The 20,977-nt window shown below is 44.0% G+C and overlaps 2 protein-coding genes across 5 annotated transcripts in view; one reads left to right on the top strand and one right to left on the bottom strand.

The window, feature by feature from the left end:
- Positions 1-10,317, bottom strand: part of WDR59 (WD repeat domain 59) — a 104,784-nt gene extending 94,467 nt beyond the window's left edge. For all 3 annotated transcript variants that reach the window (XM_023556684.2, XM_064273777.1, XM_010596821.3), the window contains exon 1: positions 10,158-10,317. In XM_023556684.2, the coding sequence (XP_023412452.1) occupies positions 10,158-10,211 (54 nt within the window). In that variant the 5' untranslated portion in view covers positions 10,212-10,317. The remainder of the gene's footprint in view (positions 1-10,157) is intronic.
- Positions 10,318-19,922: 9,605 nt separating this feature from the next.
- Positions 19,923-20,977, top strand: part of ZNRF1 (zinc and ring finger 1) — a 97,471-nt gene continuing 96,416 nt past the window's right edge. The window contains exon 1 of one of the 2 annotated variants that reach the window (XM_010596824.3): positions 19,923-20,892. In XM_010596824.3, coding sequence (XP_010595126.1) covers positions 20,469-20,892 — 424 coding nt within the window. In that variant the 5' untranslated portion in view covers positions 19,923-20,468. The remainder of the gene's footprint in view (positions 20,893-20,977) is intronic. The other variant, XM_010596825.3, reaches the window with a different exon arrangement.

Genomic DNA, 20,977 nt, shown 5'->3' with positions numbered 1-20,977 from the left:
AAGGCTATAATCTTTACAGAAGCAGACTGCTACATCTTTCTCCCACAGAGCAGCTGGTGGGTTCAAATCATCAATCTTTTGGCTAGCAACCTAGCCTTTAACCACTGTACCACCAGGGCTGTCCCAAAGGGGGAATGGACAGGGGGAAGCGCTGTGAGCAGAGGAAGTGAAAACTTGGCCAGAGTAAAAGCTTGGAGCTTTGTGGAGGAGAGGAGTCCACAACCCAGGGCCTCAGCACACCAGATGGAGGAATGGCTGAGGGACACGAACACGCAGGAAATCATGTGCCCTTTACAAAACGATGATACCACAGCTCTGATGGTGATGTTTGATTCATATTTGCCTATTAGCCCATTGCTATTAAAGTCAACACAGCCAAGTGCCTTAACCACTGTGCCACCAGGGCTCCTCTATATTTCCCTGGAGAAAATGTAACTAATAATTTGGAAAAAGCTGGTTAACTGATAGCTAATAAGAGATATCAATTCCATAAAATTCTGTAAGCCTCCATACAAAGTATGGTACATCCCTATAACGGAATATTATTTAGCCATGAAAAAAGAATGAAATACTGATACATTCTACAACGAGGATGGAATTGAAGACATTATGCTAAGCGAAAGAAGTCAGTCACAAAAACCATACATTGATTCCATTTATATGAAATGTCTAGAGTCGGAATCCACTAGACGGCAATGGTTTTTTTTATAGAGACAGATTGGTAGTTGCCTAAGGCTGAAGGAACTGGAGGGTTTGAGGGGGTGATGGCTAATGGGTACAGAGTTTCCACTGGAGGTGATGAAAAGGTCCTAAAAATAATTGTGGTGATAGCTGTACAGCTCTGTGAACACACTAAAAAACCACTGACTTGTACACTTTAAATAGGTGAACTGTAACATAGGTAAATTATACCTCAATAGAGCTATTATTTTAAAAAAACTTATACAACATTTTCATGAAAAAAAAAGTATAATACTCTATACTAGTCAAGTGACACTGAACCCAGAGATGGATTACAATCCATTCGGATTAACAGTTACATTTTGGTACAAATGCAAGGATGGCGACATACTTTGGACCTGTTACCAGGAGAGGCTAGTCCCTGGAGAAGGACATCATGCTTGGTAAAACAGAGGGTCAGCGAGAAAGTGGAGGACCTTTAACAAAATGGGACTGACGCAGTGGCTGCAACAATGGGCTCAAACATAGCAACGGTTGTGGGGATGGTGCAGGACTAGGCACTGTTTCATTCTGTTGTGCATTGGGTTGCTATGGGTCAGAATTGACTCGAAGGCACCTAACAACAAGGCAATCTGAACTAAGTATGAGTTTCAGTTAATAATAATGCATCAATATTGGCTCCTTAATTGGGAAAAATGTACCACACTAATACATTAATAATAGGGGAAACTGAGGTGGGGTATATAGAAACTTTATAATATCTTCCTAGTTTTTTTGTAAATCCAAAACTATTCTAAAAGTTTATTTTTTAAATGTAAAAACCTAAACACTTTTTCCCAAATTCCTATTAATGTTGTTAGTCAAATAGTACTGATTTTTAAAATTCATTCATTCAACAAATATTCCTTAAGTGTCTGCTATATGTTATTAGCTGCTGTCAGTTGGTGGTGAACTCATGGCAACCTCACGTGCTACAGAGTACAACTGGCCCATGGGGTTTTCTTGTCTGCAATCGTTACGGAAGCAGGTCATGAGGTCTTTTCTTTTGTGGTGCCATTAGGTGAGTTTGAACACCTTGCTATATATTCCTAGTTGCTCTCCCTCTAATGAGACAGCACACTCTCTATTTTCATGTCCATTTTTCAGCCAGCTTCTGACCCCCTCTACCCTCTCATCTCCCCTCCAGACAGGAGTTGCCCACATAGTCTCCTGTGTCTACTTGATCCAAGAAGCTCACTCCTCATCAGTATCATTTTCTATCCCATAGTCCAGTCTAATTCCTGTCTGAAGAGTTGGCTTTGGGAATGGTTCCTGTCTTGGGCTAACAGAAGGTCTGGGGATCATGACCTCTGGGGTCCTTCTAGTCTCAGTCAGAGGATTAAGTCTGGTCTTTTTGCTAGAATTTGAGGTCTGCATCTCACTGCTCTCCTGCTCCCTCAGGGGTTCTCTGCTGTGTTCCCTGTCAGGGCAGTCATCAGTTACAGCCAGGCACCATCTAGCTCTTCTGGTCTCGGACTGATGTAGCCTCTGGTTTACGTGGCCCTTTCTGTCTCTTGGGCTCATAATTACCTTGTGTCTTTGGTGTTCTTCACTCTCCTTTGCTCCAGGTGGGTTGAGACTAATTGATGCATCTTAGATGGCTGCTTGCTAGCACTGAAGACCTCAGATGTCACTCTCCAAAGTGGGATGAAGAATGTTTTCTTAATAGATTTTATTATGCCAGTTGACCTAGATGTCCCCTGAAACCATGGTCCCAAAACCCACAAGAATAGATTTGATGGATTGAACACTAATGGCCGAAGACCAGACAAGCTGTAGAATAACATCAGGGACATCATACATAAAGAAAGCAAGAGGTCATTAAAAAGACAGGAAAGAAAGAAAAGGCCAAAATGCATGTCTGGATTTCATAGGCTCACTGATGAAGAGGAATTTTGTCCCAGAAAGGAATATACCTAAAGTCTCACCCATATCTGATTTAGATGGTTAAGAAGATGAGATTCCACACCCTCAACCCCTCAAAATCTCTGATAAGATTTCTGTAACAGATGGAATCATACAGTGTGTATTTGAGTCTGGCTTCTTTCACTTAGCCTAATACTTTTCAGGTTTATTCCTGTTGTTTCATGTATCAAGATGATTTTTTTAAATATAAATTTGTTTGTATTTCTCCTTTGATAAAAATCTATTAGTGGTTTCCTATTATATAAAAAAAAATTTTTTTTTACCTAGGATAAAACATAAATTCCTTATTTTGGACTATTCTATGTACTGGACGCTGCCTACCTCTTAGTTCATAGTGTACACCACTCTTCCCCTCACTCACAATTTGTTTTAATCTTTTTCCTTCCACTAAAGTGTAGGCTCTGTGAGGGTGGAGACCTTGTTTTGTTGGCTGCTGTATCCCTCCCTAGTGCCTAGAACAGTGCTTGTTAATATAGCAGAAAAGGAGCTTGGGTGGCACAAGGGGGTTTGAGAGCAGCTGCTAACCAAATGGTTGGTGGTTCAAACCCACCTAATGGCACCACAAAAGACCTGATGATCTATTTCTGTAAAGATTGCAGCCAAGAAAACCCTATGGGGCAGTTCTACTCTACAACACATGAGGTTTTAGATTTACAGAAAAACTAGGAAGATATTATAAAGTTTCCATATACCCCACCCCAGTTTCCCCTCTTATTAACATATTAGCATGGTACATTTTTCCCAATTAATGAGCCAATATTGATGCGTTATTATTAACTGAAACTTAGTTCAGATTGCCTTGTTGTTGTTAGGTGCCTTCGAGTCGATTCCGACCCACAGCAACGCTATGCACAACAGAATGAAACACTGCCTAGTCCTGCGCCATCCCCACAACTGTTGCTATGTTTGAGCCCATTGTGGCAACCACTGTGTCAGTCCATTTTGTTAAAGGTCCTCCACTTTCTCGCTGACCCTCTATTTTACCAAGCATCATGTCCTTCTCCAGGGACTAGTCCCTCATGGTAACAGGTCCAAAGTATGTGAGACGAAGTCTCGCCTTCTTCTAAGATAGATTTGTTCTTCTGGCAGTCCATGGTATATTCAACATTCTTTGCCAACACCATAATTCAAAGGCATCAATTCTTTTGAGATCTTTCTTATTCGTTGTCCAGCTTTCACATGCATATAAGGCAAGTTGCCTTAGTTTTTACCTAATGTTCTTTTGTTGTTGTTGTTCAAAGATCCTATCCAGCACACCATGTTACATTTAGTTGTCTGCCTCAGGCTCCTCTAGGATGTGATAGTTTCTCAAACTTTCCCTGTTTTTGATGGCTTTGACAGTCTTGAGGAGTACTAGTCAACTATTTTGTAGACTGTCCCTCAGTTGGGATTTGTCTGATATTTTTCTCGTGATTAGACTGGGATTATGCAGTTCGTTGATGACTCAGATTTATGTATAAATAACCTTCTTAGATTGTCTCCTTCAGAAGATGGCCGCTCTGAAGTTGGATGCCTTTGCGCATAGGAACTCCTTGTTTAGTTGATTAGACAACTGATGACTAACTTCTTCAGATCATTTTTTCATGCTTTCTTGAAATTGAAAATGAGGCATCTCAGCAGACAGTGTGCTGTCTGCTGCCCTAGTGATTGATGATTTTTAAGTCACAGCATTACTACATTTCTTCAGGTAGACAGAGATAGAGGAATGGCTTTTGCTTAAAACAAAACAAAACAAAAAAGCTCAACCTGGCAAGCCCTTTAGGTAAGAGGAAAGTTATCAATAGTTAATAGTATATACTTTTTTTGGAGAAATCCAGCTTTGGTCCTTGCTTTTCCAGTTTCACTTAAAGCTCATGTTAAACTATAGCGGGGATGAAGAAACAGTAGGGCTGTTTCTTGTGGAAGTGACTCATTAGGATGTGAATTCTGCAAATTATTTGTTTCCTAGCAAACTTCATATGAAGATACAATGATAAATGGGGGAAGAGCATAGTATAGCAAAGAGGTTAAGGGTTTGGAGACAGACTGTCTGGGTCAGGATCCAGGTTATGCCGCTTATCTGCCACGTGGTCTTGGACAAGTTATTTAACTTTTCTAAGCTTCAGTTTCTTCATCCATAAAATGAGGATAATAGCACCTACCTGTGCTGGGGGTCCCTGAGACCACCCACAGGTTCAGTGATCTCCTAGGAGGATTCATAGGACTTACTTCATACTCATGGCTATGATTTATTACAGTGAAAAGACAGTGAATCAAAATCAGCAAAGGGAAAAGGCAGAGGAGGTGAAGTCTGGAAGAAACCAGCAGCAAGCTTCCAAGAGTACTCTCCCAGTGAAGTCATACAAATCCAAACCAAACTCACTGCCATCGCGTCGATTCTGAACCTTAGTGAACTTATAGGACAGGGTAGAACTGCCCCACAGGGTTTCTAAGGCTGTAAATTTTTACAGAAGCAGACTGCCACATCTCTCTCTTGTGGAGCAGCTGGTGGATTTGAGCCCCCCACCTTTTGGTTAGCAGCCGTGCACTTAACCACTGCACCACCAGGGCTCCTATGAAGTCACACAAAACGCGCTGAATTCATCCAGTGTCGAATTGTGGCAACACATGTGAAATGTGTCTACCAGGGAAGCTCATTAGAAACTCACTGCCCAAAGTTTTTATTGGGGGCTGGTTACATAGGCGCCCTCTCTGTGTGGTGTACCAAAATTCCAGACTCTCAGAGGAAAGCAGGTATTTAGTGTAAACCACATTGTTTGTACAAACAATTTAGGCATAGTGAGCCTCTCTTATCAGTTGGGAAAGGTGGGAACACTTCCCAAACACCAGCCAAAGGCCAACTTTGCAAGCAGCTGTTCTAAGGATAGCAATTCTTTTCTGCCTCCTATCTTACAGGGAAGTTGTGAGGATTAATTGAAACAGTCAGTGTAGAACATTTGATATAGTGGTCAGCATATGGTAAGTGTTCAGAGTACGATTTATTAATGTTATATGAGAAAACTTGCTTAAGGAAGCAAAAAAGTTGGCCTAACAACAACATATTTAATAGATTTTCAGAGCTGAAAGAACCTATATAGAAAATGCCTAACCTATCCTCTTATTTTACAAATGAGGAACCTGAAACTTCGAAAGATTAAGTGATTTACCTAGTGATACCTGTTTTAGTTTGTGGGGAAGTGAGGATGTTTTCATTTTAAAGGGGGAGACTTCCTGAGAAACACCCATTGTGCTGAGAGTGTGAAGCGAGCATCCAACAGATAACCTTTAGTGTTAGACGAGGATGGTTCAAAAACAGCCTTTGCAGCAGTGTCTGTCTCTAAAGAGATTGGATCTTGTCATTTGACAGGGTGTGATCCTTTTTATATCAGTGGATCTCAATTTGTGGCTTTATGCTATGAAATCTGATAACACATGTATTGTAGTCTTTGTTCAAGCTGGTGACAAACTGATATTAGGGAAGCTGACCTGGCTCTGATTTGCATTGATTCGGCTGTTCCCACTTTGCATCCTCTGGAAGAATGAACAGGCAAAGTGCTTTCATTTTTTAGAACAGCTCTTTCTAATTCAGCTGCAACTGAAAGAGGAAGGGTTGATTTCTTTCATAGTCATTTCGAATAAAAAAACCCTAGATTTTGTTTTGTTGACAGAGGCATCCCGTCCCTTTACATTGAATCAGGGTTGGAAAGATAGTCCTATGAAGATGTATTAGGCATTCTTCCCAGAGAGATCAACTTTCTAAAAAAACATTTGCAAGGTATATATAAATTTTTGTATGAGAGACTTGCTTGATTTGTAAACTTTCACTTAAAGCACAATAAAATTTTTTTTTTAAATCTATTCTTGAGATGGTCTCTAAATTCAGGTGTGATATACTCAAGGTCTACTTTGGCTCTCGTGGACTTAGTCTCATTTTCTTCAACTTCAACTTGAACTTGCATATGAGCAGCTGATGGTCTGTTCCACTGTCAGCTCCTCGCCTTGTTCTGGTGATGATATTGAGTTTTTCCATCGTCTCTTTCCACAGATGTAGTCAATCTGATCCCTGTGTATTCCACCTGGTAAGTGTATAGTCCCCATTTATGTTGTTGAAAATTTTAGGTATTTGCAAAGAAGAAGTTGTTGATCTTGCAAAATTCTATCATTCGAACTCCAGCATCATTTCTATCACCAAGGCCATATTTCCAGACTACCAATCCTTCTTCATTGTTTCTGGCTTTCGCATTCTAATCACCAGTAATTATCAATGCATCTTGATTGCACGTTTGATCAATTTTAGACTGCAAAAGTTGGTAGAAATGTTCGATTTCCTCATCTTTAGCCTTAGCGGCTAATGCATAAACTTGAATAATAGTCGTATTAATTGGTCTTCCTTGTAGATGTATGGATATTATCCTATCACTGACAGCGTTGTGCTTCAGGATAGATCTTGAAATGTTCTTTTTGATGAACACAATGCCATTCCTCTTCAATCTGTCATTCCCGGCATAGTAGACCCTATGATAGTCTGATTCAAAATAGACAATTCCAGTCCATTTCAGCTCACTAACGCCTAGGATATTGATGTTTATGCGTCCCACTTCATTTTTCACAATTTCTAATTTCCCTAGATTTATACTTCGTATATTCCATGTTCCTATTATTAATGAATGTCTGCAGCTGTTTCTTCTCATTTTCAGTAGTGCCGTATCAGTGGATGAAGGTCCCGAAAGCTTGACTCCATCCACGTCATTAAGGTTGCTCTACTTTGAGGAGGCAGCTCTTGCCCAGCCATATTTTGAGTGTCTTCCACCCTGAGGGGCTCATCTTCTAGCACTATCTCAGGCAATGTTCCGCTGCTATTCATAAGGTTTTCACGGGCTAAGTTTTTTTAGAAGTAGACCACCAAGTCCTTCTTCCTAGTCTGTCTTAGTCTGGAAACTCAGCTGAAACCTGTCCACCATAGGTGACCCTGCTGGCATTTGAATACTGGAGGCATAGCTTCCAGCATCACAACAACATGAAAGCCCCCAAAGTACAACTGACTGATGTATAGGGGACTGTCGAGTTAGAGACTTCCTAGCTGCATAGTCTGCCATCATACCTCTCCTTGAGAGTCGGAACTATTTTAACCTGCACTTTTCTCAATACCCTGTACTTCCCAATACCATAGCCACTAGCCACAAGTGGAGATTTAAATGGCAATTACTTAAATTTTAATTAAATTAAAAATACAATGTCTCAGTCCACTAGCCCTATTTCAGGTGCTTAATAACAACATTTCCATCATCACAGAAAGTTCTATTGCGTGATGTCGCCCTAGAAGATTATTTCTAAGTTTTCTTATAGTCCGAACACTTATTGATCCAATGATTCCAGGACCACCTCAGAACAGTCAACATGCAGCACAGGTTCTTGACTGCTGGTGGCAGTAATATCGCAAGGCCTTGTTTTATAAAACAAATGACATTTGTAAAAACTATAAAAATGAGTTTCACCTTTCAGGCTGGGGGTTTTCTCTGAAAATTCTAAAAAAAAATTTAAAATTTTTTTTAAAAGATGCGGGGTGTTTTGGCATTCCTTTTCAGAAAGGCAACAGGAAGATTTTTAACTTTTCCTTTCTATGTTAATGGCATAATTAATAAAACACGTTCAAATCCCACCTCTCAATTATCGCCAGAATCAAACACAAAACCATGCTAATTCACACTAAGAGGTACTCTTCCACCTGAACAGAAAAATTAGAAAGAAAAACTGAAACTCCCACAAGGCAGTTAAACTGTGGAATTTACTTTGTTCCCTTCCTATGACAACTGCTGTTTAGGTTTAATCATTTGACGCTACTCCATAGCATTCCAATATATGTGTCAGCACCCTCTCTGCAGGTCTCCTCAATTACATCTCTGTAAAGTAGGGGTGAGACTACCTGGGTTTCTGTGAGAATTAGAGGGCTTTCGGATTAGTAGCTTCCAAATTAGCAGGCTCTGAAGCACAATGCATGATTCTGTTCTGTCCTAGTCCCCAGTGACAGCAATTAACAGAAGAGTAATATGAATATGACTCCTTTCCCTAGGAGTCTGGTGCTTCCCTTGGGAGAACAGGCCTCAAAGAGACACCGCGCTGACACGTTCAAAGTGCTTCAGGATCCCTTCATCCAAATGCTGCTGCTGCTCAAATTCTCAGTGGGGGCTTCATATCAGAGAGCACCACAGAGCAAATCAGTGGGTGGCTCCTCCACTCATTAATTTTTAGGGCAAAAAAGGAAATGGAATTTGCAAAAAAAGAAACCACATACCCCCTTACATTAACCCAGATTTCCATTCAGTATAAATCACCTGAGGATCAACACTGTGCCTGGCACAGTGTGCACCTGGTAGGAGCTCAATAAACACTTGTTGAATAAATGAGTAATTGAAAGCTGGCACACAAAAGGCACTGTCCTAGATGTTGGGGAAGGAGGGACATAATATTTACTGTGGAACAACTCTATGACAGGCTCAGAGAGACCCACCAGAAGGTCAAGTAGAGTGATGAGCTGAACAAGGGCTCTGGGGCCAGACACCTGCATTCAAATGCTGAGGTGGCCACGTTATAGGAGGCCTTTGGCAAGTCACTTGGGCTCAGTCTCAGCATTCCCATTTGGGAAAAGGGGCTAACATCTATTTATTATGCACTGGTACTTTCACGAATTAGGAGAAATAAAAAAATGTGGATAAGTCACTTAGCAAAAGGGTGATGGCAGAATACATGCAGCGGTCCTGACTCCTGTTCACTACAAGGTATTTTTCACTATTGTAGCATCAGCAACCACTTAGGAAAGCCCAGGCGCTGAAATAGGCACTTTGCATGTAGTTTTTCATCGAGTCCTCCCCCAAACCCTGTCAAACAAAAAAAAAAACCAAATGCTGTCGAGTCTATTCGGACTCCCAGTGACCCTACTCAACCCCCGTCCCAAACCAAAAAACCCACTGCCATCCAGTTGATTCCGACTCAGCGACCCTATGGGATAGAGAACTGTCCACCGAGTTTCCAAGGAGAGCCTGGTGGGTTAGAACTGCCGACGTTTTGGTTAGCGGCGTAGCTCTTAACCACTATGCCACCAGGGTTTCCCAAGCCCTGTCAGACAGGGTTAAAATCACGCAGCTGAGGCTCAGAGCCGAGCAAGTTGTGCGACCTGCCCGAAGTCTCTAGGTGAGGTCCACGGTCTCGGACAGCAAGCACCTCCTAGTTCACCCTCGGTCGCGGGTGGCGCCCCTCAGCACTCGTGCGCAACCTCTGTTCTTCAGTGTCCCAAGGTGGACCCCACCCCCAAGCCCCCACGGGGACCACCGAAACACCGTCCGTGCCCACCCCAACTGACTCCAACGGCCATCAGGGCTCCCCTCGCCCGCCCGGGTCTGACAGCTTCGGGTCTCCTTTGCCCATCCAGCAAGCCCGGGCCTGGGGGTCCCCTCGCCAAACCCAGGACGGCCCAACAGCGTGGGGGAGGGTAACCACGGCGCATGCCCAGAAGCTTCATTTGGGCCCCAGCTCACCTGAGAATCGCGGAACTCCACCACCACATTTTCGCTGCTCCATCTCGCGGCCATCTCCCCAGCCCAGCGCCCCGGGTGCCAGGACGGCGTCGGGCCCCCGACAGACCCGCCTTCCGGGGCTCCGAGCGCTCCACACAGCCCGCGGATCAGCTCTGCCACGCTTCGTCCCCGCCCCCGCCCCTCCTCCTGACCTCAAACCATTGGTTGGCCGCAAAGTAGGCTCTGCCCCCTCCTCTCGTCTTCTCCAATTGAAGCACTGTGCCTGCCAAATACAGGCCAGCCCATTCCACGTCAATCACTCAGCTTCGGTCACCTGCTCTCCTCCCGGCTGCGGACCCGCCCCCTGCCGCGAGCTCTGCTGGGAGTAGTAGTCCAAGGTTGGTCTGCCTGTGGTAAACCAGGAGGCGCTCTGCGGTTAGGCTTGGTCCGTTTGGTCCGTTGCTTACTCTATTTCCCTCTCTGGTGGCCCCTGGATAGCTCAGGCCCAGTCTGCAAAACAAAACCCACATAGAAGCAAACCAAAGCTTACCTCTTCCGCTGAGGCCTGTCCCTAAAGGCACAGCACGGCTCCAGAATTGTGGTCCAGGGACCAGTGGGGGTCTCTGCCATCATTTCAGGCACGGAGTCTCCAAAACAGTGTTCATAATCATACTAAGAAGTCACTTGCCTTTGTCGCTCTCATTCTCTCACCAGTGTTGTTGTTAGGTGCTGTCAAGTCGATTCTGACCCATAGTGACTCTATGTGCAGCAGAAGGAAACACTGCCCGGTCCTGCGCCATCCTCGCAATTGTTGATATGCGCCATTGTTGGAGCCACTGTGTCAATCGTCTTGTTGGGGGGTCTTCCTCTTTTTCGTTGACCCTCTGTTTTACCGAGCATGATGTCCTTCTCCAAGAACTGGTCCCTCCTGATAACATGTCCCAAGTACATGAGATGAAGTTTTGCCATCCTTGCTTCTAAGGAGCATTCTGGCTGTACTTCTTCCAAGACAGATTTGGTCCTTCTTCTGGTAGTCCGTGGTATACACTCAATATTCTTCACCATCACCGTAATTCAAGGTAATTCTTCTTCCGTCTTCTGCATTCATTGTCCAGCTTTCTCATGCATATGAGGCAATTGAAAACACTATGGCTTGAGTCAAGCCACCTCAGTCCTTAAAATGACATATTTGCTTTTTAACATTTTAAAGAGGTCATTTGCAGCACATTTGTCCAATACAATAAGTTGTTTGATTTCTTGACTGCTGCTTCTATGAGTGTCAATTGTGGATCCAAGTAAAAAGAAATTCCTGACAATTTGAATCTTTTCTCCATATATCATGATGCTGCTTATTGGTCCAGTTGTGAGGGTTTTTTTTTTTTTAATTTAAGGTGTCATCCATACTGAATGCTGTAGTCTTTGACCTTTGTCAATAAGTCTTCCAAGTCCTCTTAACTTTCAGCAAGCAAGGCTGTGTCATCTGCATATTATAGGTTGTTAATGAGTCTTCCTCCAATCCTGATTCTGAGTTCTTCTTCATATGGTCCAGCTTCTCCAATTATTTGCTCAGCATAAAGACTGAGTAAATATAGTGAAAAGATACAACCCTGACACACACTTTTCCTGATTTTAAACCATGCAGTATCCCCTTGTTCTGTTTGAAGGACTGCCTCTTGGTCTATGTACAGGTTTATCATTGCCACAATTAAGTGTTCTGAAATTCCCATTCTTTGTCATGTTACCCATAGTTTGTTAAGATTCACACAATCAAATTCCTTTGCATAGTCAATAAAAAGGTAAACATCTTACTGGTATTCTCTGTTTTCAGCCATGATCCATCTGACGTCAGCAATGATATCCCTTGTTCCATGTCCTCTTCTGAATCCGGCTTGAATTTCTCACCAGTGTACAGTGAAGTTTTCCATAGACTATGTGATGTGTTTTGCAACAGATTGAATATAGAAGCAGATGTGTGAATCCCGCTGTTTACCATTAAGACATTAAAGTGACAAATTCACTCTTTTTGCTAATTTTTTTATTTTGGAAAATATATTTTTCATAAAAAATGTGTCATTTATGATAATTAAAATTAATGTTTAAATGGAATAATACATTTTTTTAATCCTCAGTTTTAATTTCTAATACGGTGACTATGGATGGTTTCCAAGGGGTGGCTGGTAGATTCGAACTATGGACTCTTGGTTAGCAGTCGAGCTCTTAGCCACTGTGCCACCAGGATGCCTTGGATAAATATAACCCATATAAACTTTTTTGGAGACATCCTCCATAATTTTTAAGACCCATCCCCTGCTGTGAGCTGTGTCACATTTTTAAGAGTGTAAATGGGTCCTGAGTACAAAAATTGTGAGAACAGCTGTGCTAGAGCATAAAGTGGGTGGTAATTATGTTCCCCTCTTCAGTCCCACCCTTTCAAATCCTGGATAAACTGGCTGGTTTAGTCTATTTCCTTATAGAAGGGAGAGATGATTTACTTCATTTGGTTATGGAGCTTAGCACAGGGCCTGGAATATAGGAAATGCTCAAGTATAAACTATTTTTGTTGTTAATATTACCGCTATTTCTATATGCTAATTAATGCATGGATGTTGTTGTTAGGTGCCAGCAACCCCGTATGACAGAGTAAAACTGCCCCATACGGTTTTCTAGGCTTTAGTCTTTACAGGAGCAGATTACCAGGTCTTTCTCCTGCAGAGCCACTGGGTAGGTTTGAACCACTGACCTTTTGGTTAGTAAAACAACACCCAGTGCCGTTGAGTCAATTCCAACTCATAGCAACCCTATAGTAGCAAGTGCTTAATCATTGCACCACCAGGGCTCCTACACTGCATGCATGGATAGAGATAAGAAAATGTGGTCCCTTCTCTCTTGTGGAGTGTTGGATGTAATGGGGAAGTTAGACTTGTCAAAAGGTGAGAATGATCAACTCACCCAAATTATCCAGAACTTTCCTGGTTTTAGCACTGAAAGTCTAACATCCCAGGAAGCCCTTCAGTCCCAGGAAAACCGGGACAGTTAGTTACCCTGTAACAGTTACACACTTGGCAGAACAAATTTTATTTTATGATAGACTTACAAGCAATGTGCTAGGGGAGACTAGCCTAAATGCAGACCCTGAAATGCCTTCCTGAAGGAGGTGACGTTTGAGCTTTACAGTGTATATTAGAATTTTGATAGCGTGTGGAAAGTATTTCAACATAAAGACCCTGAAATGTGAAGAGAAGCGTGTGTTCCAAAGACATAAAGCAGTTCCCCCAGTTAACTCTCATAGCACTGTGTTTCTTTCGTTCGAAATACACATCATGATTTGCAAATCAGTATTTGTATAATATTTTTGAGCTTCAAAAGGATAGAGACCAGGTCCTATTTGTTCAGCCTTGCATGGTACCTTCAATGAATGATTAAAAAAAACACATAAAGTCATAATCCCAGAGTGCAGTCTAAGTTAAAAGGTCACCTCCTGTGTAATCAAGAGTAATTTAAAAACTATTTAAGGTCTTTACTTGTAATTCTTCATATCGGGAAGGGAATCCACAATCACCAATCATTCTCCTTAAAATCCTCTTTCCTTTTTTTATCATCCATGCATCAGACATTCCCACACGCTAAAACACAAACAAAAAAACTCATTGCCCACAAGTTGATTCCAACTCATAGCAACCCCACAGGACTGCCCCATAGCGTTTCCTAGGCTGCAATCTTTACGGAAGCAGACTGCCGCATCTTCTTCTTCCTCAGAGGTGGCTGCTGGATTTGAATTACCTACCTTTTAGTTAACAGCCAAGCACTTGACTATTGCACCACCAGGGCTCCTTTTTCACACACTATTAAAAAAAAAAAAAAAAAAAATTATAGTTTTTTTTTTCCACACACTACAGCCCTTAAAAAAGCTGAAAATTATTTTTTTAATTAATTAAAATAAAAATTTAATTAAAACATTTTTAAAGCTCTAGCTTCCACCTTCCTCTAAAGGCCTCTCTTCCTGCCTCCTTATTTCCTCTCAACGCTCTGTCACAAAAGGCCACGGACTGCTCTAGAGAGAAGGCCTCAGCTCAGAGAACCAGGAAGGGGAAAGCCTGTAAGCCAAGCCCAGGGACAGGAAAGAGGAAACACAAAGAATATTTTCTATGTGTGCTTATCATGCTTATGCCATCACATGGGAATAAATGAATAAATCAATTCACCTAACACAACACGTACTTATTTGCTTATTGCCTGGTATGTAGTAGGTGCTCAATAAATCTCTTCTGAATGGGTAATTAACACACAGTCATACACTGTGGGTGTCTGGCAGGATGTAATAAGAAGTAAAGCTGGAAAATTAGAAAGAGATGGTCATGAAGGATGCTGCTTAGGTGTTTGAGTCTTATCTTGCATGAATATATCAATGCCAAAGCTCTGTGTCTATTTATGTACAGGTTTGTAAGGTTTCCCACCAAATCTAGTAGGACTGCCCTTGCCTGAGAATTCCTGCAGCTCTTTCCCACCTTCTTACTTCATACTTCTCTAGTCCTCAAAAATCTGCTTGTCATGGTTCACAGGCACAGAAAGTATTTTGGGTTTCAAGTTCTTAGTAATCTCTGTGTCTCAATGTTTTCTTTCTTAAAGGATAAAAGGAGCCAGCAGAATTTGAGAGAGGGAGTGACCACCTTTCAAACTGTCTCCTCAGGCCCTTCCTTCCTTTCTGCACCCACGGTGTCATCATGAAAGAGTGAGGGCTCTGGAGTTCGGTCTAGAAATTCTCGAGCTTCTTCATTGTTGCGCACCTCTGAGATCCATAAGTGAACACCTGCCTAAACCAGAAGCTGAAAACAGTTGGGGTCCATTGTCAAGAGAATACAACTTGCTGGCCAGGCCAGGCCGCTTATCACCAAATAATGTCTTTTTAGAAGGTCACTGCCTAGCTATGTCACAGCAAGGTAGAGTATAAGGCAAACCCAGAAATCCAGGGCTCTTAGCAGCTAACCAGCCAGTTGGAATAAGATCCTTTATCTTTCTAGTCCTTTGTTTCCTCTTCTCCAGGAAGTGCTGACCCATTAGTCCTTTTACAGCTGGGAATCTTGGCTCTCTTCCCTGAGCCCCGTTGGTAATTTCCCTTATGAACGTGCCCACATGCTTGGCCTCCTTGCTATGTGCATTTGGTTACTCATTACCATGGTTTTTCTGTTTAAATTTTCTCTTTTCAAGTAAAGAGATAAAAATGTGAAGTGCTCTGAGAGGGCTGGGAGGAAGCTTTCCACTAGGAAATGTCTCACTAGGGGACACTTGCCCACTCTCAAAGGAGGTGCTCTGGACTCCCACCCAAGGCATGGGAAGACCTCCCTACCCTCTGGCTCACAGAGACAGAGAGGAGGCCATGGTTTCCCACTGCTTCCCAGGAGTTGTGTGCCATGAGTAGATTCCAACTCATAGCGACCCTGTAGGACAGAGTGGAACTGCCTCATAGGGTTTCCGAGGCTGTAATCTTTATGGAGCAGACTGTCACATCTTTCTCCCGCAGAGTGGCTGGTGGGTTCGAACGACAAACACTGTGGTTAGTAGCAGAGTGCTAAACCATTGCCCCACCAGGGCTCCTTTTTCCAGAAGTGGACAAGTCCTGATGAACCATTTCTTCCATTTTCCAAACCACTCAACTCCTGAAGTTGTCACATTCTTTCTAAGATGTTTAAAACCAGGGCTTTGCAGAATTGTCATGCACTTGCATTTGCAAAGGGCTGTAGAAATGGATTTTATCAGCTTTCTTTTGACTGTTCTGGAAGGTGGGTCAGTGGTTTATTAACCCTGTCCCACGGCTGAAGGAGAGCCAAGAGCAACACACCCAGGATCAGTTGACCATGAAGATAAAAAAGCAGAGATCCCAAATCTAGCTGAGGCCATTTCTGTATCTGATATTTTTGCATTGAGAGCATTCAGAATGACTTTCCATCCTCTTCAGATCCATTAACTACGCAAAGGGAGAAAAAGAGCCCCCCTGAAACTTGGAGCCAATCACAGACTGGATTCTTGGCAACACATGACAAAAATGAAAGTAACCTGAGGCCTGTTGCTATGGCAAGAATCATTCTCTTTCAGGTGTAAAGTGTAGAAATAAGCTGCAGAATGAAGAGCTTTCCTAGTAGAAATATTCTCCTCTCACTGTCCTGTATTTTAATATTTTCATTTCAGGGGAAACACTCAAATTTGAAGATGTGCACAAGGAAGTAATAAGGCATTGCCTGAGAAATGCTGTCTATTCAGGGTCCCAAAGGAACCTAGAGTTTAGCGTCATCACATTCCAGAATGAAGGGACTTCATCTCTGCCCTTTAGGAGTTCAGCCATTCAGTGGTGCCAGAGGGAGAGACTGGTTTATGATAACTAGTAGGCTAGAATATAAACCTTAAGGCTGAACTATTAATTTACAATAAGAAATAGAGCTGTCAAGCAGATCTGATATTTCTTTCCCTGTTGGGAAGCATACACAGAAAATAAAATTGTCACAAGAAGGTTCCTTGACAAGCATGTCTGCTGTACATCCACATGGACCCCTACTATCTGTGTGGCCCCATTCCTTTTTTTATTGTGGTAAAAATACATATAACAAAACATGTGCTAATTCAACATTTTCTACATGTACGATTCAGTAACATTGATTCCATTCATCATGTTGTGACCATCTGTTTCCAAATAATTCCATCACCGTTAACAGAAACTCAGGGCCCCCAAAGCAATGACTGCCTCTTTTCCCCTCTTTTCCCCTGGTAACTACTAATAAACTTTGGTCTCTATACATTTGCCTATTCTAGATATTTCATATAAGTGGAACCATACAATATTCGTTCTTTTGTAACTGACTTATTTCACTCAGCATAACGTTTTCAAGGTTCATCCATGTCGCAGCAGAAATCAGTGCTTTGTTCCTTTTCATGGCTGGATAATGCTCTATCTTATGGATATACCACATTCTGTTTATCCATTCATCAGTTAACGGACATTTTGATTGTTTCCACCTTTAGCTATTATAATGCTGCTATGAATGAATATTCATGTACAAGTGTTTGCTTTAACATATGTTTTCAGTCCTTTTGGGTAAATACCTAGGAGTAGAATTGTTGGGTCCACGGCACTGGTTTTATTTATTTATTTTTTTAACGGTAATTCCATGCTGAATTATTTTTTTTTAATTGTGCCTTAAGTGAAAGTTTACAGTTCAAGTTAGTTTCTCATACAAAAATTTATACACACATTGTTATGTGACCCTAGTTGCACTTCCTATAATGTGACAGCACATACCTCCATTCCACCTCAGATTTCCCCTGTCCCTTTTTGTCTTCACATCTTGCCTCCTGACAGGAGCTACCCATTTAGTTGTTGTTTTTTTTTTAATTATTATTTGCTTTATCTAAGAAGCTTTCTCTTCACAAGTATCATTTTATGTCTTATAGTCCAGTCTAACCTTTGTCTGAAGAGTTAGCTTTGGGAATGGTTTCAGTTCTGGGCTAACAGAGAGCCTAGGGACCATGTCTTCCAGGGTTCCTCCAGTCTCAGTCAGACCAGTAAGTCTGGTCTTTTTGCTAGACTTTGAGTTCTGAACTCCTCTATGTTTAATTTTTTAGAGAACTGCCAAACTGTTTTCCAAAGTGACGGTACATTTTACATTCTTAATCAGCACAGTGTGATGATTAAGAATGTAAAATGTTCCAATTTCTCCATATTCTCGCTAATACTTGTTATTATCTGTCTTTTTTATTATTGCCATCCTAGTGGATGTGAAGTGGCTCTTCACCCTTTACATTGGAGCCCTATAAGAAGAGGGACTCTATCTCTTTTGTTCATCACTGTATCCCAGAACCTGGTGTAGATCTTGGCACATAACCCAAAACCAAACTCCTTGCGGTGCAGTCGATTCTAACTCATAGTGACCCCGCAGGACAGAGAAGAAATGCCCCATAGAGTTTCCAAGGAGTGGCTAGTGAATTAGAACTGCCAACCTCTCAGTTAGCAGCCGAATGCTTAACCATTGCACCACCAGGGCTCCTGGCACATAAAAAAAAAAAAAATTTTTTTAAAAAAACCAAACCCAGTGTCATCGAGTTGATTCCGACTCATGGCGACCCTACGGGACACAGTAGAACTGCCCCATAGAGTTTCCAAGGAGTGCCTGGCGGATTTGAACTGCCAACCCTTTGGTTCGCAGCCATAGCACTTAACCATTAAGCCACCAGGGTTTCCTGCCATGTAGTAAATATTAAATATTCTGTTAAATAGACTAAAAAGTATTGAATATTCCTTCAACTGAAAGCTAGTTGGATTGCTACAACGGTTATTGGGTATTTACCTAGTATCATGGGAGGTACTATTTTTTTTTTTTTGCACAGTACTGGGCCCCTTTTTCTGTTGCTATAATCTTTATGGGAGAAATTAAGTTAAAATTAAGCTTGATTAGTTTTCTTCAGATTACTCATTTGGATTTTAGGTATCCATAAACTTATTTAGACACTTAGAGATGATTTGGGGTAGTCATTTTTACAGGTGGCACATTTTGGGTCTTCCTACTTTCATTTCTCATGTAGAACTCACAACTTTCTTAAGCACAGCTTTGAGCTTACCCAGAAGCACCTCCATGCTTGCAAATAGTCTTTCACTTGTTTCTTTCCTGGCTGGTCACACTGGGACAATACAAATCTGTGACAGGCCAATCCTTTTTTTTTTTTTTTCCTTTGGATGTATCTTTATACACTGGTCCTCGGTTTGGAGGTATCTGCGGACATTTAGAGTAAGTCAGTTAGGACAGGGGCTCGTTGATGCTTATAGCCAGCACTTGGCTTAGCACAGAGCACGTGGAAAATAGTCCATGAATGAATTAAGGAAGGAACAAATGAATGTAAATGTGTGAGAAACACCGGGAGGGGGGTTGAAAGGTGTTTTTCAGATGCAAATTGATGGCTTGGTCAACAAATATATGTTAAGTATCTACCATGCCCCAGACCCTGTGGTGCGATAAGGAATACATGACAAACAAAACAGGAGTCCTGCCTTGAGCTAAGGAGTTTCTATAACCACTTCTAGCTGTATTATTCTATTTCCATATCTATACCTTTTCACTTTATACTGTACATGTAAAGAACCTACCGATTTGTTTAAGCACAAACTGGGATGTTTCTGTCTACTGTCCTCAGAGCCCAGGAGCCTGAAATGTAAGCTACTTGATGTTAGGAGAGTCTTTGGAGTGCCGATAAAGCCGAAAAAGGGGACGGGGAAGCTCAGACAGGATGGACAGCACATCCACCAGAGGGTGCTGTGGGGGTAAATTTTTGCCGGAGGGGATCTTGACTAGTGACCCTCAGAGCCAACTAGTCTGATTGAGCAATTTTCGTTCCTCCCTGTGTTTCCTTTCCACCGCCTTGAGCCATCGCCACCCCTCCCCCCATATATGATGCCCACTTAATAATTAGCCACTTTCTGGGACTTAAAGAGTGTTTGCTTTGAAAAGACGTCTTGTTTCTGTTCCTGACACCCCGCCATGGCTCGGACCACGCCGGCCAGTGGCCGGCGGGCCGGGGGGTGGGGGGGGCGCGTGGGGATCTCTCGGGCGTCAGCAGCCCGGGAGCCCCAGGGGCCGCGAAGGGGTTAAGCCGGCGGGAGGGGGGAGGGGGGGGCGCGGGCCGCGCCTGCGCTCTGACGCCCTCCATTGTCTCCACGGCGGCGAAGAGCGCCGGCGAGCGCAGCCCGGGAGCAAGCGGGGCGGCGCGGCTGGCGGGGCTGGCGGCGGCTGGAGCGAGAGCGCGACGCGACGCGACGCGACGCGATCGCGGCTTCCAGAACCCCGCCTGGTCGCCCAGCGCCGCAGCCTGTCCGAGGCCTGGAGGGGTCCGGGCCGCCGTCCATGGTTGCAGCGTCCTGAGGCGGGGGGACGCGCCCGGCGCCCCCAGCCCTCCTCTGCCGCCTCCTCCCGGGCGGGCGGCCTCCTCCGGCGCCTCCCTGCGCCGGCTCGCCCGCCGCCTCCCTCCCTCCTTTCCTGCAGCTCTCTGGGCTTTCGGGAGCCCGGGGGCGGCCTGTGGCGTGCGGAGCCCGCTCCAGACTGCGCCTCTTTGGACCTTGAGGGGAAACATGCGTTTGGCTTGGATCGTTTTAAATTCTTAGTTTGGGATCCCCGCCCGCCTGCCTCTGCCGCCCGGCAGGTTTTCTTCTCTTCCTCTTTTTTTCCCCCTTTTTTCCTTCACGGTCTCCTTTTTGACTCCCTCACCTTTTATGCTGGCCCAATCCTCCCCCCGCTCCTGAGACGTGGGGGAGGGTCTCTGCCTCCAGGTTCCCGCCCCATCGGGGCTCGGGCGAGGATGGGGGGCAAGCAGAGCACGGCGGCCCGCTCCCGAGGCCCCTTCCCGGGGGTCTCCACCGATGACAGCGCCGTGCCCCCGCCGGGAGGGGCGCCCCACTTTGGGCACTACCGGGCGGGCGGCGGGGCCATGGGGCTGCGCAGCCGCTCGGTCAGCTCGGTGGCGGGCATGGGTATGGACCCCAGCGCAGCCGGAGGGGTGTCCTTTGGCCTCTACACCCCCGCCTCCCGGGGGACCGGCGACTCTGAGAGGGCGCCCGGCGGCGGAGGGTCCGCGTCCGACTCCACCTATGCCCATGGCAATGGTTACCAGGAGACAGGCGGCGGTCACCATAGAGACGGGATGCTGTACCTGGGCTCCCGAGCCTCGCTGGCGGATGCTCTACCTCTACACATCGCACCCAGGTGGTTCAGCTCGCACAGTGGTGAGTCCGCGGGCGGTGGAGGCCTCGGAGGGTGGAGCGCAAGGGAGGGCGCGCCGGGGCACCCCAGACCTTCACGCGCTTGCAA

Source organism: Loxodonta africana, chromosome 21 (assembly GCF_030014295.1).
Source record: "Loxodonta africana isolate mLoxAfr1 chromosome 21, mLoxAfr1.hap2, whole genome shotgun sequence".
Lineage (NCBI taxonomy): Eukaryota > Metazoa > Chordata > Mammalia > Proboscidea > Elephantidae > Loxodonta > Loxodonta africana.
The sequence above is the reverse complement of the archived record's forward strand: the minus strand, read 5'-3'. Positions and strand labels throughout refer to the sequence as shown.